A 19,369-nucleotide genomic window follows, 5' to 3' on the forward strand; every position below is an offset into this window, starting at 1 on the left:
TTTTTATTCTCATGCGTGATTGTGTAGACAGGGCCCCAGTGCACTGTATTGCCGGGGGCCTATAATGCTCTTAAGATGGCACTGGTTAGAGATGGCAGACATCATACAGGAGGTGGTCCTCACCCTGTGGACATCATACAAGTGGTGGTCAGAGGCTGCAGTCATAGTACAGGAGGTTGGTAGAGGCTGTGGTATGGGAGGTGATCAGAGGCTGTGGACATGGTACAGAAGGTGGTCAGCGACTGCGAACATGATACAGGAGGTGGTAAGAGGCTGCAGATAACATAGAAAGAGGTGGTCAGAGGCTGCGGACATACTACAGGAAATGCTTAAAGGCTGTGGACATGATACAGGAGGTGGTCAGAGGCTACAGACATACTACAGGAAATGCTTAAAGGCTGTGGACATGATACAGGAGGTGGTCAGAGGCTGCACACATAGTACAGAAGATGGTCAGAGGACAGCAGATTTTCAGAGACTGAGGACATGATACAGGAGGTGTTTAGAGGTTGTGGCGATATGGTGCACCTTCATATACCCCCCACAGCACTGTCCTTCTCTACCCCCCTTCATATCATCCCCCACAGCAGTGTTCTCCTCTGCTCCCCCTCAATTTTCCCCCTCACATCAGTGTCCACTTCTGCCTTACTTCAGCCCCCTCACAGTAGTGTCCTCCTCTTCCCCCTACACAGTATAGTCCTGTCCTTATCTGTCCCCCTTCATCTGCACATCAGTATCGTCTGCCTCCTTCACCCCGCACAGTAGTGTGTGTGTCCTCCTCTGCCCTTTTATATTACAATCCTCACGAGTGTGCTGTGGTAACTGTGGTAAGGTGCCGCCGCAGAGTGTCTTCTGTTAAAAAAATGACGCTGTGTCACTGCGCATGTGCCCGCCCAACCAAAAATGGGAGATCATTCCCGAACCCGGCAGGCAAAGGTTGGCCTGCAGCCATCCTTTTTACAGGCTCAGCTGCCCGTAACGGGCATTTATGAAAATTAACGGACGGTTAGCAACACTGATAGGCACTTTTTTTTAATATTTTATATAGCTGTAGGAGCAAAAGGGGCAAGCCTGAGGCGTTCTAGCAGGACCTCATTTTGTGACCAAATTTCCACTTTAAGCACCAAAGCTAAAGAAAATATCAAGAAGTATCTGTCAAAGTTTTTAAAATCATGCGGACGTAGAAACTTACTTATGTTGCCCTCGATTTTCTGCTTTTCCTTTTTTGTTACTCTCCCCCTTCCCAATTGATTCCCCTATTTAAAGTTGTACAGGCTGACTAGCGGCTCAATGTGATGACCTCCCCAGACCTACAGCGTGAACCCATTAGGGGTAGGCTGGAATAGGCCATCAAGATTTGATCGAAGCCTATTTTATATGCCTTTTCAATGTTTATTATTATAATGTTATGTACCATTTGCAACAACTTTGTCATGTTCTTATTTGATAAAATACATTTTTTTATGGGAAAAAAAAAGCATAGGCTGCAGTGTGTATTTTCTCCACAAGGTGGTAATCTCCCTTATGGCCCATGGAAAGCAGAGACAGGAAGTGAAAGCAGACACAAACAGGAAGTGATGTCAACACAGACAGGAAATGTAATCTACAGACAGGAAGTGATGTCATCTACAGACGGAACATTTCTTGAGAGTGGAAAGCATGCTGGAAGAGGAGGGAGATATTCCTGGAACCGATAGCAGAGGAGGTAATAATATATTATTATATATTTACACCCAGTAATCCCCCGTCATGTCCGTCCTTTTCCTCATAGTCACTGAGATGCCTTTTATCTCCAAAAGATGCTGATATACACTTATATAGAGGATTGTAATATTTACATAGATACATCTTACATATGGAACCATTAATCCAACTGGCCATCCAGAGCCTCTGGTTTATAGACCAGAAACATCCTAAATATAGAACCATTTATCCAACTGTCCATCCAGAGCCTCTGGTTTATAGACCAGATACATCCTAAGTATAGAGCCATTTATCCAACTGTCCATCTAGAGGCCAGATACATATTAGACCATATTTATCCCAGTACAGTTCAGATAATTCTCAGTTTGTTATCTGTACAGAGAGAAGAGTCCTGTATATATCAGGAAGAGGTGAGTAGGATTTTGGGCAGTCATATGACATTGATGTAATTTTAGCCGCCCCTCATATCACCGGGTAAGAGGAGACTTTATTGTAAAGGAGAGACAGTACGGAGGGTTCACCAAATCCCATCATCTGATAAACACATAGAAACAATGTATTCAGTCAGTGTGTGTGTTTCCTACAGATGGATCCAGTAATGGGAACCCACCAGAGAGATGTCCCCGTCCTCTGTATTCCCGGAATTCCACACAGGAAGATCACACCATCCCTCACCATCATCAGGTAGGTGGGACTAAGCATGTAGATCCAAAAATGTATTCTAAGCTATGAGAGGACATTCTTCTTTGTACCTTGTTCATTTTTATACAAGTATTTTATCATCTTTGGGTTCAGGGTGAAGAACTAAAAGACATCAAAGCTGAGATTAAAAAGGAAGAAGAAGAGAGGTTGGTGAGTGGAGATCAGCAGTCTATGGAGGAGGAGAAGATGACTATGAAAAGTAAACAGGAGGAATCTTTACTACATATGGACACAAGTGAGTATTAAACACTAAATATAGAACCAATTCCCATTTTTATAAAGCTTGTATTTACCTTGTTGCATCAGAGGAGAAAAGGTCTATGTCTACTGAATTCACTCAAGAGAAAAATAGAAATTTCAAAGCAGCAGCTGACCCACAGGACAGGTTATAAAGATGCATCCCTAATCCCTGGCAATCAGCTCACCAGATCAACATTCTAAAATAGTTTCCCTACAATTATTAATAACTAGGGATGAGCTTTCTGTTCAGGTCGAACATGAGTTCGACTCGAACATGAATTTGACTCAAACATTGGCTGTTCGTCGAAAAACAAACGTTATGGGCCTTTCTCGCCAAATTCAAGCGGCGCGTAATGGCCCATAATGCACTGCGGGAGCACAGTGCATTGCTGTCTGATGATTGGCTAAGCATGTACTATGACCCGCATGCTTTGACCAATCACAGCGCTGTCAGCAAAGAGAGCCATAATTGGTCAAAGGCAGGGTGCCTTTGGCCAATTATGGCTCAGAGGGTTAAGTCCATGCCCCACACTATATAAGGCTGCCTGCACGTCGGCCCTGTGTAGTGTGTTGCTGACGTTGACCGAGAGAGTGTCATTTCATTTAGATTGAGCAGGCAGGCGATTCAATTAGCTGCAGTGTATTATATATATACATTCAGGCTTGTATGTATGTATATATAGAGTATGTGTATATATATTTATACACTGTGTCCAGTTTAACTATATCTCACTGCAGTCCGTTCCTGGTGTACTCTTTCTAATATACTTCAGGCAGGCAGGTGATTCAGTTAGCTGCAGTGTATTTAATATATATATACAGTCAGTCTCGTGTGTGTGTGTATAATATATATAATATATATATATAATTCACTGTATCCAGTTTAGCTAGATCTGACTGCAGTCCGTTCCTGGCGTACTGTTACTAATATACTTTCAGGCAGGCAGGTGATTCAGTGATCTGCAGTGCATAAAATATATATACAATCTCCTACATATATATCCACTGCATTCTAGTCTAGCCAAGCCTATATCTGACTGCAGGCCATTGCTGGTATGCGTTTTCAAATACACTTTCAGGCAGGCAGGTGATTCAGTGATCTGCAGTGCATTAAATATATATACAGTCTCCTACATATATATATATATTCACTGCATTCTAGTCTAGTTAAGCCTATATCTGACTGCAGGCCATTCCTGGTGTACTTTTTCTAGTAAACTTCAGGCGGTGTTTTAAATTTTACAGCATGTCTGGAAGGCCACCAAGGAGAGGCAGACACTCACAGGCCACTAAAAGAGGGTAAGCAGGCTCTGTGTCTACAGCCAACAGTGCTGGTTGTGGACATGGTGCATCCTCAGCACGTGGCCGTGGGGCACGCTTGTCCTTTTTTTCAGCAGCTGGCTGTGTTGATCCACAACATGCAGAAGAGTTGGTAGAGTGGATAACTAAGCCGTCCTCATCCTCCTCATCCTCTGTCACCCAGGCTCAGAGTAGTTTGCCTGCCAATGCAGCTTCCAAAGCGGCCTATTCCATTAGCCCAATGTCATCAGTCACTCCTTCCCTATCCTCACCATCATGCACGGAGGAGTCCCCCGAACTGTTCGACCACAGTGTTGGGTACATGCTGCTTGAGGATGCGCAACGTTTTGAAGGCTCCGATGATGGTACCCAGGTTGAGGAAGGCAGTAACGTGAGCCCAGAGAGAGGGGGTGCCCAAGAAGGACAAGAAACTGGCAGTCATGTTCCCCCAGCTGCAGCATACTGCCAGGTTTGCTCCAGTGACGAGGAGGGAGGGGATGATGAGGTCACTGACTCTACGTGGGTGCCTGATAGCAGGGAGGAAGAGGCACATCTCCAATGGGGCAGGATGCCCTCAAGGGGCCAGTTTAAGGGCAGCCACCCGACTGCATCACACCGCAGAGCTCCGCATGTGCAGGGCGCTGCTGACTCCCTGCGTATTTTGAAAAGTTCTTTGGTGTGGGCCTTTTTTGATACGTGTGCAGCAGATCGCACCATAGCTGTTTGCAACATATGTCTGAAGCGTATCAAGCGTGGCCAACACAGCAGCCACTTGGGCACCACATGCTTGACCAGACATATGTCGACCTCCCATGCAGTCCATTGGCAACAGTACTTAAAAGACCCAAACCAAAGAACAAGGCGGACCTCTCCTTGCTCCTCATCAGCTGGGATCTCCAACCCTACTATACCTTCAGTCCTCTCAGAAACCAGCACTGAGAGGAGTGAAGGTGTAGAATTAGGTGTGCCAAGTACTTGTGGGCAATCTGCTATCGCTACACCCACATCTGATTGTAGCAGGCAAATTTCCCTACCCCAGTTGCTAAACCGTAGAAAGAAATTCGGTCCCAGCCATCCACATGCTCAGCAGGTAAATGCTAGCATGGCTAAATTGCTAGCACTCCAACTGCTGCCTTTTCAGCTGGTAGACTCTGCCCCCTTTCGTAAATTTGTGGAATGTGCGGTACCTCAGTGGCAGGTTCCCAAACGCCATTTCTTTTCACAGAAGGCCATTCCAGCTCTCTACTGGCACGTGAAAGGCAATATCTTGGCCTCGTTTGACAGGGCGGTCAGCGGCAAGGTGCATATTACCGCTGACTCATGTTCCAGCAGGCATGGACAGGGACGTTACCTTTCTTTCACGGCGCACTGGGTAACTCTGCTGGCAGCTGGGAAGGATGCAGGACAGGGTGCAGTATTGTTGGAGCTTGTTCCGCCACCACGCCTCCAAAATACTAGTAGTGGTGATTCTGCCACACCTCTCTCCTCCACCCCTCTCCTTCTTCTTCCTCTATGGCCTTTTCCTCTGCAGATTTCTCCTCGGAACCAGCGGTGCTCAGTAGGCATTCAAGGGGCTATGCAAGCACTCAGCCAAAAAGATGCCATGCGGTACTTGAGTTGGTCTGCTTAGGGGACAGGAGCCACACTGGGGCAGAGACTCTGTCAGCTCTGCAGGTGCAGACTTAGAGGTGGTTTACGCCACGCCAGCTTCAGCCAGGAATGGTGGTTTGTGACAATGGCACCAACCTCCTCTCCACCCTCCGACAGGGACACTTGACCCATGTTCCCTGTTTGGCTCACATCCTTAATTTGGTGGTGCAACATTTCTTGTGCAGGTACCCGGGCTTACAGGATCTCCTGAGACAGGCCAGGAAAGTCTGTAAGCAATTCCGCCGGTCATATAATGCCAGTGCTCGGCTGGCTGACCTTCAAAAGGAATGCAACCTGCCCAAGAACCTCCTCATTTGTGAGATGTCCAACATTGGCAATTCTGCAGAGGCTGCACACGCAGCAGAGTAGCAATGAGTACCTGTGTGAGTATTGCACCAGGACAGGGTCAGGGGAGCTTGGCTTTTTTTCACCACGCCAGTGGCTACTGATTAAGGATGCATGCACTGTCGTCATGTCACCATTTGAGGAGGCCACGAGGATGTTGAGCAGTGGCAGTGCATGCATCAGTGATACTGCCCTTCTTGTCTTCCTGTTGGAGCACACGCTTCATGGAATAATGGACAGGGCACTTGAGGCAGAACAGAGGGAGGAAGAGGAGGACTTCCTTACCTCTCAAGGCCCCCTTCATCCAGACAGTATTCCTGCAGGCCCGCCGATCACATGGGAAGAGGAGGAGGATTGTGTCAGCATGGAGGTTGAGCCTGGCACTCAGCATCAGCAGCAGTCTTCAAGGGATCGTTTTCAGTCCCCAGAAACCCATGAACTTTTATGTGGCTGGGAGGAGCTGGCTGTGGATCATGTCATCCTTAGTGATGATCAAGGAGAGGGATCATTACTGGCTGGCAACCCTTCTTGATCCACGTTACAAGCGTAAGGTTGCAGAACTTATCCAGCCCTCGCAGAGGGAGCAGAGGATGAAACGTCTTCAGGAGGCCTTGCAGAAAGGTTTGTGCAATGCGTTTCCAGAGCCTGGGAGGTTACAACTTCCTGGTCCTCCTGGACAATGTGCTGCTGAGGCTTTGGTTAATCACAGAAGGAGCGGTGGAGAAGGTGGCCGTCTGACCGATGCGTTCAGACAATTCTTTAGTCCGCAGCCCCAAGGTCTGATCGGTTCCAGCAACCATCGCCAGCGTCTGATTTACCTGGTGCAGGAATACCTAGGGGCAAGATCAGACTTGAAGACCTTTCCAACCGAAAATCCACTGGGTTACTGGGTGTTGAGAATGGATCACTGGCCAGAGCTTGCACAATATGCAATTGAGCTACTGGCCTGTCCTGCATCCAGCGTTCTTTCTGAATGCACATTCAGTGCTGTTGGAGGCTTTGTAACCGATCACAGAGTGCACCTGTCCACAGACTCAGTTGATCAGCTCACCTTCATAAAAATGAATCGGTCTTGGATCACCAGCTACCAAGCACCTGACACTGATGTAACCGATTAATTTTTCTATTAATGTGAGATCCCTTGAAGACTGCCTATGCTGAGTAACTATCCTGTTATGCTGAGTGACTATTTTATTCCTCCTCAATGTTCATGTTGATAGCTTCTAAGAACATTTTTGTTTCAGGTCACCACCACCAGTGCCTAAGGTTCAATTTTTCTGCCCCTGTTTAACAAGGGCGTATAATTATAATTTTTGCTGTAATATTTCGCAGCAGGGCTCGTTCTTGCACTCAACTAGAGTATCTGTTAGGGCTTACAGTGTTGTGGCACCACCACCACCAAAGGCCCAGTTTTTTCTGCCCCTGTTTAACAGGGGCATGTAATTACAATTCTTGATATAATATTTCACAGCAGGGCATGTTCCAGCACCCACCAAGAGTAACTATGAGGGCTTACAGTGTTCTGGTACCACCAACACCTAAGGCCCAATTTTCTGCAGAGTATATAGGGCAGGCCGTATAGTATATACAGGTGGTCCCCTACTTTCAAGCGTCCAACTTACAAACGACTCCTACTTACAAATGGAGGGAGACAACAGGAAGTTGGAGGAAATATACCCCATAGGAAGGGAAATTCTCTCCTGTAAGAGTTAATATGGGAAAAAGGTGTTTCCACTGGTGCTTTATCGCCAATCCTTGTTTCCCTAATAACCCCAAATTTTCAAAATCCAATTGCCATTGGGACAGAAAGTGAGGTGAAATCTTCTGAACAGGGGCACAGACAGCAAAACAAATGTTACAGGGGTGATGATAACCCTTCCCTATGTTATCCAAAAAGCCTAAAAATAAATTTTTTTGTCTGGAGCTACACTTACAAAATGTACCTGTTCCAAATTACAAACAGATTCAACTTAAGAACAAGCCTACAGTCCCTGTCTTGTTTGGACCGCCTATATACTGCTGTTCAGAATATATAGGGCCTGGGGGCCCCACGCCTTTTCTTTTTTTAATTTGGGTGTGGGGTTCCCCTTAATATCCATACAAGACCCAAAGGGCCTGGTAATGGGCTAGGGGGGTACCCATGCCGTTTTTCTCAATAATTTTCATCCATATTGCCGGGACCCGACATTACATTACAGCCGCAAGCAGTTTTAAATTACTTTTATTCCTTTAGAAATGTCCTTTTGTGCAGGGACTGTTCTAAACACGGGAAACACGCACCACTTTACAGGTATACTATAGTCAACCCTCAGGTATGATATTTAAAGGAATATTTCACTTGTATTTTTTCACTTTAAGCATTATTAAAATCACTGCTCCCAAAAAAACAGCCATTTTTAAAACTTTTTTTTGCATTGATATATGTCCCCTGGGGCAGGGCCCGGGTCCCCAAATACTTTTCAGGACAATAAGTTGCATATTAGCCTTTCAAAATTCGCACTTTTGATTTTTCACATTCGAGTCCCATAGACTTTAACGGTGTTTGAATGTTTGCGCGATCTTTTGGTCCGTTCGCATGTTCTGCCGCGAACCGAACCGGGGGGGTGTTCGGCTCATCCCTATTAATAACCATAAGAACATCCAGTCATTTTTTCAGAGTCCTCTAGAACCAGACAATTCTTCATCCACAGAGCTCTAAAAACAAATCACCCCTTCCGTATACAGAGTTTTTTTTTGTATTTAATTTCAAGCAATGAAAGGTGATAGATCTATCAGCCTTCAGCCCAATCCCGAAAGACCGGCCTGGCAGTGTACCACAACATGCGTGCGGGTATGCCTAATGATCTATTACACTTTCTGCAGCAGTATTATTACACTCTGTGCCACTGACTGCAGTGCTGCCTGTCACTGGTGCCATGTGCGGCTGCAGAGCAGGGACACCATGCATTTCATTTTGGCCCTAGGAGGGTTTGAACACCCCTGACCTCCCCCTTATCTACGCCCCTGGTCCTCTGTGATGACCTTTAAAGTTTATAACTCAACACCAAGTTGACTATACAAGCCACTTATGTATTTGTACATGCTGATCATATCCCCAAAATAAATTTAAAAAAGTAAAAAAATATTATTTTTAATTTTATTTACATCGATTATTTATCAACCATTATTTGATTTCATCTCAATCCCATCAGTAGGATTGGGACTAGTGGGAATGGGATTAGGGTTGATGAATTGGGACTGGGATTAGGTTTAAGTGGATTGGGACTAGTGGGACTGGGATTAGGGTTAGGGGATTGGGACTGGGATTAGGGTTAGGGCTGGAGGATTGGGACTAGTGGGACTGGGATTAGGGTTAGGGTTGGACAATTGGGACTAGTGGGACTGGGATTAGGGTTAGGGGATTGGGACTAGTGGGACTGGGATTAGGATTGGGGTTGGATGATTGGGACTAGTGGGACTGGGATTAGGGTTAGGGGATTGGGACTGGGATTAGGGTTGGGGGATTGGGACTAGTTGGACTAGGAGTAGGTTAAGGGTTGAGGGATTGGGACTAGTGGGACTGGGATTATGATAAGGGGATTGGGGCTAGTGGGACTGGGATTAGGGTTAGGGGATTGGGACTAGTTGAACTGGGATTATTTTAGGGTTGGGGGATTGGGACTAGTGGGACTGGGATTAAGGTTGATGGATAGGGACTGGGATAAGGGTTAAGGTTGGGGGATTGGGACTAGTGGGACTGGGATTAGGGTTGGGGGATTGGGACTAGTTGGACTGGGATTAGGGTTGGGGGATTGGGACTAGTTGGACTGCAATTAGGGCTAGGGGACTGGGACTAGTGGGACTGAGATTAGGGTTAGGGGAATGGAACTAGTGGGACTGGGATTAGGGTTGGGGGATTGGGCGAGTGGGACCAGCATTAGGGTTAGAGATTTGGGACTAGTGGGACTGGGATTAGGGTTGGGGGATTGGGACGAGTGGGACCAGCATTAAGGTTAGGGAATTGGGATTAGTGGGACTGGGGTTGGGGGATTGGGACTAGTGGGACTGGAATTGGGATTAGGGTTAGGGGATTGGGAGTAGTGGGACTGGGATTAGAGTTGGGGGATTGGGACTTGTGGGACTAGGATTAGGGTCGGGGGGTTGGGACTAGTGGGACTGGGATCAGGGTTAGGGGATTGGGACTGGGATTAGGGTTAGGATTGGAGGATTGGGACTTGTGGGACTGGGATTATGGTTAGGGGACTGGGACTAGTGGGACTGGGATTAGGGTTAAGCGATTGGGACTAGTGGGACTGGGATTAGGGTTAGGGTTGGGGGATTGGGACTAGTTGGACTGGGATTAAGCTTGGGGGATTGGGACTAGTGGGACTGGGATTAAGGTTAATGGATAGGGACTAGTGGGACTGAGATTAGGGTTAAGGTTGGGGGATTGGGACTAGTGGGACTGGGATTAGGGTTGGGGGATTGGGACTAGTTGGACTGGGATTAGGGTTGGGGGATTGGGACTAGTGTGACTGGGGTTACAGCTGGGAGATTGGGCATTAGTAGACTGGGATTAAGGTTGGAGGATTGGGACTAGTGGGACTGGGATTAGGGTTAGGGATGGGTGATTGGGACTAGTTGGATTGCAATTAGGGTTAGGGGATTGGGGCTAGTGGGACTGAGATTAGGGTTAGGGGATTGGGACTAGTTGGACTGGGATTAGCGTTGGTGGATTGAGACGAGTGGGACCAGCATTAGGGTTAGGGGATTGGGACTAGTGGGACTGGGATTAGGGTTGGGGGATTGGGACGAGTGGGACCAGCATTAGGGTTAGGGGATTGGGACTAGTGGGACTGGGGATAGGGTTGGGGATTGGGACTAGTGGGACTGGAATTGTGATTATGGTTAGGGGATTGGGATTAGGGTCGGGGGATTGGGACTAGTGGGACCAGCATTAGGGTTAGGGGGTTTGGGACTAGTGGGACTGGGATTAGGGTTAGGGTTGGATGATTGGGACTAGTGGGACTGGGAGTAGGGTTAGGTTTGGGGGATTGGGACTAGTGGGACTGGGACTGGGATTAGGGTTGGGATTGGGAGTGAGTGGGACTGGGATATTTCCATTTGCGTTGCAATGCTCATCTGAGTGTAATTTCAGAACTTTCTGGGGTTACACTCAAGTCCTGATAAAACAACACAAATGTCCCTCTTGAGTGCGCTTGTCACTTTTGGGTTTATCCCACCCTACATCGCTACCTCTGTTTAAAGATATTTTGCCAATAGAGGAGCACAAACAGCAGCTCAGCAAATTCCATCTGCTCTGTGATCCCGCTCTCCCCTCCACCAAATATAAGGAAGCATAGGAAGTGCACAGGAAGTGATGTAGGAAGTGCACAGGAAGTGATGTAGGGGGGAGGGGTTGTTAACGCCAATGCTTCAAAAGCGCTTCAAAAATGCCGTAAATCGCCTGAGCGGTGCACTAATTTTAGCGATAACGCGGCAATAGCACTAGGAGTTTTTAAGGCATTTTTCAAGAGCCTCAATATGAAAGGAGCTCTTAGTGCGAGACCAACATATATGACTCCTGAATACAAGATTCCAAAAATTCTTCTAACATTTATTGTAAAATTATTTCTCAGCAGATGACCATAATGTGCGGAATACGTCTGAGGAATCTTCTGATAAATCACATTCCAGGACTCTAAGATCTCACAGTAGAAATACTTTAATAGATCCGTCTATTCCCGAGGAATCTTCTTCAGGGCAGGAAGGAGATCACACAGAAGAGAGTTCATTGTCATGTTCAGTGTGTGGGAAACTTTTCACAAAAAAGAGAGAACTTCTTAAACACAAGAAATGTCACACTGCTAAGCGTCCCTATTCATGTTCAGAGTGCGGGAAATGTTACACTGTGAAAGGAAGCCTTCTTAGACACAAAAGAATTCACACAGGTGACTTTTCATGCTCAGAATGTGGGAAATGTTTCACTGACAACCAAAGACTTCTTACACACTGGTACAATCACACGGGTGAGCGTCCCTTCTCATGTTCAGAGTGTGGGAAATGTTTCACTAAGAAAAACAACCTTCATTTACATCAAAAAAGTCACACAGGTGAGCATCCCTTCTCATGTTCAGAGTGTGGGAAATGTTTCATTAATAAAAACAACCTTCATTTACATCAAAGGAGTCACACAGGTGGGCATCCTTATTCATGTTTAGAGTGCGGTAAAGGTTTCAATAAGAAACAAAGTCTTATTGCACACCAGAGAAGTCACACAGGTGAGCGACCCTATTCATGTTCAGAGTGCGGGAAAGGTTTCACTGAGAAACAAAGTCTTATTGAACACCAGAGAGATCACACTGGTGAGCAACCCTATTCATGTTCAGAGTGCGGGATATGTTTCACTCGGAAAAGAAATCTTATTAGACACCAGAGGCTTCATACGGGGGAGTATCCCCATTCATGTTCTGAGTGCGGGAAAGGTTTCATTCAGAGAGCAAAACTTCTTGTACACCAGAGAGATCACACGGGCGAGCGTCCTTATACATGCTCGGAGTGTGGGAAATGTTTCAAATGGAAATATTCATTCGATGTACACCAGAAGCTACACACGGGTGTGCGTCCCTATTCATGTTTAGAGTGCGGAAAATCTTTCTCACACAAAGGCGACCTTGTGTATCACCGGAGAATTCACACAGGTGAGCGTCCTTATTCATGCTCAGAGTGCGGGAAATCTTTTGCGTCATATGGAGGCCTTGTGTGTCACCAGAGAGTTCACACAGGTGAGCGTCCTTATTCATGTTCAGAGTGCGGAAAATCTTTCATTCAGAAAGCAAGCCTTGTGTATCATCAGAGAAGTCACACGAGATAACAATCTTTCTCATGATAACAGTGGTGTGTTGGGGGTGGGGCGGAATATATTGAATGTTTTTCAGGTTCGGTTTGATAGATCTGAGTCTGCAGGGATTGAATTCTAGTAATACGATCCTCTAAACACACAGAGATGACTCGGTCCCGCACTCACACAGACCGCACCATACAACTAAACTGTGCTAATACATGGCCAGATATGACAATACATGGACAACACTTCTTATTGGTTGATATCGGTTTCTGTACATTATTGCTCTTGTTATGTTTTACTGAAGAAGCCGGCTTCTCATTGGTCCAACCAATAATTCATTTTTTGTTTTTGTTTATTATCTTCAATTAAAAAAGGTTTTGATTTAGATTCTAGCTTGTTTTTTTTTTTTTGCTTATTAACCACTTGAAGACCTTCATTTTAAACCCCCTTTCTGTATACGCCATTCTTTCATTTTTAGCACAGTGATATTTGACTGACAATTACTCGGTCATGCAACACTTTACCCAAATAAATGTTAAATCTTTTTTTTTGAGACATGTAAAGCTTTCCTTTTAGTTGTGTTTCTCCACCACTTTTACTATACAGTATAATAGCAAAGAAACAAAAAATTTAGAATAAAAAGCATTTTTCTTAGCTTCTCTCATAAAAAAATGCAAATAAATAACCTTTCTTCATTAATTTAGGGCTAAATGTATTTTTCTACATTTCTTTGGTAAAATACAAAGCAAATAAGTGTATATTATTTACTCTGTGTGAAAGTTATAAAGTCTTCAAACTATGGTGTATATATACTGTATTTGAAAATTAATCAATCCTGATGTTCTGGCGGCCTATCTCTATTCTTGAGGCCCTAAAATGCCAGGACAGTACGAATACCCCCAAAATGACACCTAAGTAGACAGTCCAAGGTGTTTAGTAAGAGGCATGCAGAGTTTTTTGATGCTGTAAGTTTTTGTCATAATCTTTTTTGGAAAATAAACAAATTAAATAAAATCTGATTTTTATTTCACAAAGTTGTCATTTTAACAAGTTATTTCTCACACAACATGGGTATACTTACAATTACACTTCAAAACACATTCTTCTACTCCTTTCAAGCATGGGGATACCACATGTGTGAGACTTTTTATATGTCTAGATGCATAGAGAGGGTCCAAAATCTAGGAGCTGGTGGAAAAAACTTGCGCTAATGAGCGAAACACAATGAGTCAAAAATTAATTAAATTCACAAAGATGCAGCTGCAAAAAAAAAAACTCCAAATATCCATGAAGTAATAAAACATATAAATAAAAATTTGTGCGCTAGCAAAATATAATTGGAATAATGCCCGGAGCCACAATTTATATATGAATCCCAGCAGACAGAAATACTAAAGCAATGAAAAGTGCATTAAATCATCTCTCAATGAAAATAAAAAATGTGAAAATATATATATATATATATATATATATATCAAAAAAGATTTTTTTTGAAAATAAAATTGAACAATCACACATCTAAAAGACACCTATAATCAGTCCATGAATAGGTAAGCAAAATAAAAAGAGAAAAAAAAAGGAAAAAAGTCCCTTTGGTGTATCACATCACAAAACCAGGAAAGTGGTAAGTTGTAAGAAACATTTCCAAATACTCATTGATTGCAGAAGAGGAGTAATGGATGTACCCTTACCCCATTCGTTGGACCTCCTCTATGGCAAGGTCGTATGGGCTTGCAGATATAGCCCTCTGCGGGGACAGATGGGATGTTGATGTCCGGGTCCTATCAGCGTGCACCACCAACTCCAAATTGATCCGACTAATCCAACTGCTCCAGCATCAGAGGGGAGGCTCAGGATTGGGAGGATCCATATTTTAAGAAAAACAAGAGGAAAAACTCCAATAGTGTAGTAGTATTAGGGATTTATTGGTTAAAATAAACCACAGATATATATGTAAAAAAGTTCCAGTATGAGAAAAACGTTACATCTAAAAAGCCGGCATAAAAACAGAGGCTGAACAAAAAAAATCTAGGAGCACCTTCAGGCTTTCAAAGTGCATAAATGACTTCCTATCACATTTTGTGAGGCCCTGCAATGCCAGGATAAGAGAAACACCCACAAAATGACCACATTTCGGAGAGTAAACACCCCAAGGTAACTTTTAAGAGGCATGATGATTCTTTTGAGGATTACATTTTTCTCCCACAAGTTTTTAGAAAATACAGGAAGATTTTTTTTTTTACACAAACCTGTCAATTAATAAAATATCATAAACACAGTATGGGCATATTTACAATTTCACCCAAAATACATTCTACTATTCAGGTAAGTATATAGTACAAAACAATAGGGGCTTTTAAGGTGCTGATTAATACACAAATATTGTTAAAATTGAACCATTTTTTGTTTCATTTCAGTTAAAAATATAAAAAAAAATAAAACCATGAATCTCACTGTGTTTTGATATGTCAATCTCAACATGTTTCACCAAAAGTTTTCGACTTCTTCAGGAGTTTATGCATCAATTTGAGTTGTATGAGAGACTGTTTAATCTGTTTAATCATAAAAATGAGTGTTATGGAAGAGATATTATCAGTATTTACATCAACAACTGGAGCACATGTACTGATGATCAAGGCAGCTGAATAGATGGCCATAGGGAGGACAAAAAGTTCAGGAAAGGGGAAACTAATCTATTGTGTCACTCAGAAGTAACTTCAGGTTCTGCTTATGTAGCTGGTATATCCAAAAGGGGTACATTTATATGCAGATAAAGTTTTGTGATGTGTTTGACATTATAGCTCCCTCGTGGCTCCAACAAAAAACAACTACAAAAAATAAAATCTACTTCTCCCAAGTATGGGGATACCACATATGTGAGACATTTTCAATGTTTGAACCGATTATATATTGACTTTTTAAGAGCTTAACCATATAGGGAAGCCCAAATTCCAAGGAGTACTGTAGACTTTTAAAGAGTGTATCACCTAAATAGGTTGCTAGAATGATTAGGAAAATTTAGTTATTTTTGGCTGTGGAGAAATTTGTGATTGCTTTGGGCTGTTCTGGGTTTCGCCGGCTGCAGGTTTGATTATTTCCCCTTGCCTTCTGAAGGATTCTAGAATGTAGTGGGCTGGATGAAGCAAATCAGCAGCCCAGCTGATGTTCTTCAGGTGTTCATAATGGTCCCAGCTAGTCCAGAGATAGGGGGGCTACTTCTGAGGATCCTTTCTAATCAAGGGATTTCACTCGGGATCTGGTCTGGAGAGCTCAGTGCTTAAAGTTGGACTGATATTGGAAGGGGGCATCCAGTTATGCAGAAACATTGTTCGTGCAGACCACAGACCAGAAAACCTCTAGATTGTTTTATTGAGCCAGAAAGAGTGACTGTTGCTGCGTGCCTGGCTGTCTGTGCGTTAAGCTGGGGAATGAACTTTGGGCAAACAGGGGCTCCTTCGGAGTGGCCACTACAGGGGCATAAATAACACATTTAATTTCAAGATTACCTATCACATACAGTGGGGACAGAAAGTATTCAGACCCCCTTAAATTTTTCACTCTTTGTTATATTACAGCCATTTGCTAAAATCATTTAAGTTCATATTTTTCCTCATTAATGTACACACAGCACCCCATATTGACAGAAAAACACAAAACTGTTGACATTTTTGCATTTTTATTAAAAAAAGAAAAGCTGAAATATCACATGGTCCTAAGTATTCAGACCCTTTGCTGTGACATTCATATATTTAACTCAGGTGCTGTCCATTTCTTCTGATCATCCTTGAGATGGTTCTACACCTTCATTTGAGTCCAGCTGTGTTTGATTATACTGATTGGACTTGATTAGGAAAGCCACACACCTGTCTATATAAGACCTTACAGCTCACAGTGCATGTCAGAGCAAATGAGAATCATGAGGTCAAAGGAACTGCCTGAAGAGCTCAGAAACAGAATTGTGGCAAGGCACAGATCTGGCAAAGGTTACAAAAATTCTGCTGCACTTAAGGTTCCTAAGAGCACAGTGGCCTCCATAATCCTTAAATGGAAGAAGTTTGGGGTGACCATAACCCTTCCTAGAGCTGGCCGTCCTTCCAAACTGAGCTATCGGGGGAGAAGAGCCTTGGTGAGAGAGGTAAAGAAGAACCCAGAGATCACTGTGGCTGAGCTCCAGAGATGCAGTTGAGAGATGGGAGAAAGTCAACCATCACTGCAGCCCTCCACCAGTCGGGGCTTTATGGCAGAGTGGCCCAACGGAAGCCTCTCCTCAGTGCAAGACACATGAAAGCCTGCATGGGGTTTGCTAAAAAAACACCTGAAGGACTCGAAGATGGTGAAAAATAAGATTCTCTGGTGTGATGAGACCAAGATAGAACTTTTTGGCCTTAATTCTATGTGTGGAGAAAATAGTATGTAAATAAGAATTAAAAACATTGGTAAATCTTGTAACACATATAAATACATAATAATAAATGATAAAGGATATATTAGATAGACATATGTGCAAATAAATCATTACTTGATAGACATTTCATGGGGTAAAAGGTTAGAAAACATAAAACTATAACTTTATAATACAGTCCAGAGATGTTTTTTATATAGTTTGATTGAAAGTTATGTCCTAATACCAATGGCCTCTGGTGTGCAGGGTTACGGAACCCTTCATTTAGTGATTACCAGTTCAGGTATTTTGACATACTTAAAGTATTCGTTTGTGTTTATGGGTTGATTATGTACCAAACATTGTATCTTGTGTGTCCCAAAAATCAACCAGCATTGCATATAAAAATAGTGTATGGTAATGGTTGTCTATCTACAAGTGGTAAGGGAATACATCTCTGTGTTGTCACCTGTAGCAGTCCCTGTACCTGTAAGCCAAGCAAGCCTAACCTATTGATATGTGGTTGTCCCCAGGAATGCCATGCTCACTGACCAGGAAGTATAGGAGGATGAACAAAGGGTGAACAATAGAGTTCCTGTGGTTCAAGGAGTGCAGTTGTCTGCAGGGGTTGGCTGGGACTGGTGTCTCTGGAACTTAGTGGGATACACAGATGGGTCAGGTATGACGGCAGACAGTAATGTGGTCAGCAATCAGGTACTGGGACTGGTGTGGCGGTGATCAGGAACACTATTTCTAACTTACACTGGTCTGGGGACAATGGGACTCAAGCTGGTGATCAGGAACACTGTTGCTGGCTGCACTGGTCTGGTTACAGTAGGACTGGTGTAGTGGAGATTGGGAACACTGTTACTGGCTTACACTGGGACACATGTAGCATTGATCAGAAATGATGTTGGTGGCTTACAATGGTCTGGTGACACTGGAACTGATTTGGCAAGTGATCAGAAACCGTGTAATTGGCTTACACTGGTATGGTGGCTTTGGAACTAATGTAGTGGTAATCAAGAACAGTGTTGCTGGCTGACACTGGTTAGGTGACACTGGGACTTCTGTGGGAGTGATCAAGAACACTGCCAATGGCTGCACTCGTCTGGTGACAGTAGGACTTGTGTAGCGGTGATCGGGAACACTGTTATTGGCTTACACTAGTGTTGTGACAGTGTCATGGGGTGGCAGCTATCAGGAACACTGTTGCCTGGTGATTTTGTACTGGGATGGCTAGCAAAAAGAACACGGTTGCTGGTTGCAATGGTATGGTGATACTGTACTGGAGTTGGTAATGATCAGGGACATTAGTTGGCTGCTCTGGTGACACTGTACTGTGCTTATGGTGGCACCAACATGCAGCTTTTGTTCAAATTTGTGATGGCTGTGATTGGTCACAGTGATCACATAGGACAGGGCAAATTTAATTGGTCTTGTACCCTGCTCTTTGATCTGCCGTGTCTGAAGGGCTAAGTGATTACAGAGCATGCTGCTGCACACTCTAGAGGGTGCACATGAGCAGTGCAAAGGGGAGGCCATTCTTATACAGCCCCCAACCTTCAGGAGCCCACCGTCTTGTTGTTTTTATACAATGGTTACTGTATATGGCAAGTGGTTAGGCACCAAAACTGAAGAACAATCCAAGAAGCAGCTTTCAAAGTATTTAAAAACACAGGCTGCAGTTTTTTTCTCTACAAGGTTCTGATCTCACTTATTTTCAGTGGAACGCAGAGACAGGAATTGATAGAAGACAGGAAGTGATTTCAACTACAGACGGGCGGTTCCTAGAGATAAGACAGTTTGCAGGAAGCAGAGAAGGATATCCTTGCAATCGGCAGCAAAGGAGGTAATACAAATTATTTTATATTTACACCCAGTAACCTCCCACATCATGTCCATCCTCTTCCTTGATAGTCACTGTGATGTCTTTTACCTCCAGCAGATACTACTATACAGACGTATATATAGAGTATTATAATAGGTACACAGAGCCTCTGGTTCATAGGCCAGATACATCCTAAATATAGAGCTATTTATTCAACTGTCCATCCAGAGCCTCTGGTTTACAGGAAGTCCCTGAGTTACGAACACAATAGGGACTATAGGTTTGTTCGTAAGTCGAAGTTGTTCATAAGTTGCCACACTGCATTTGTAAGTGTAACTTCCCCAAATTGTTCCCTGTCCGGCGAACTTGCGAACAGCCAATGTTTGAGTCG

The 19,369-nt window shown here is 43.9% G+C and overlaps 2 protein-coding genes across 3 annotated transcripts in view; both read left to right on the forward strand.

The window, feature by feature from the left end:
* The first annotated feature begins 1,586 nt into the window (after positions 1 to 1,586).
* LOC141104841 (uncharacterized) lies at positions 1,587 to 14,687 on the forward strand. Of its 2 annotated transcripts, none has more exons than XM_073594621.1 (4): positions 1,587 to 1,705; positions 2,291 to 2,388; positions 2,500 to 2,641; positions 11,559 to 14,687. In XM_073594621.1, the coding sequence occupies exons 1-4, from the start codon at positions 1,660 to 1,662 to the stop codon at positions 12,791 to 12,793; spliced, it is 1,521 nt and encodes a 506-aa protein (XP_073450722.1). In that variant the 5' UTR covers positions 1,587 to 1,659; the 3' UTR covers positions 12,794 to 14,687. The 2 variants fall into 2 exon arrangements, with proteins under 2 accessions (XP_073450722.1, XP_073450723.1); XM_073594622.1 differs by having other exon boundaries at positions 11,562 to 14,687.
* Positions 14,688 to 18,947: 4,260 nt separating this feature from the next.
* The window catches only part of LOC141106854 (uncharacterized), a 53,342-nt gene continuing 52,920 nt past the window's right edge, over positions 18,948 to 19,369 (forward strand). The window contains exon 1 of the mRNA XM_073597784.1: positions 18,948 to 18,999. The gene's annotated coding sequence lies outside the window, so the exon portion shown is untranslated. The remainder of the gene's footprint in view (positions 19,000 to 19,369) is intronic.

Source organism: Aquarana catesbeiana, linkage group LG08 (assembly GCF_042186555.1).
Source record: "Aquarana catesbeiana isolate 2022-GZ linkage group LG08, ASM4218655v1, whole genome shotgun sequence".
NCBI lineage: Eukaryota > Metazoa > Chordata > Amphibia > Anura > Ranidae > Aquarana > Aquarana catesbeiana.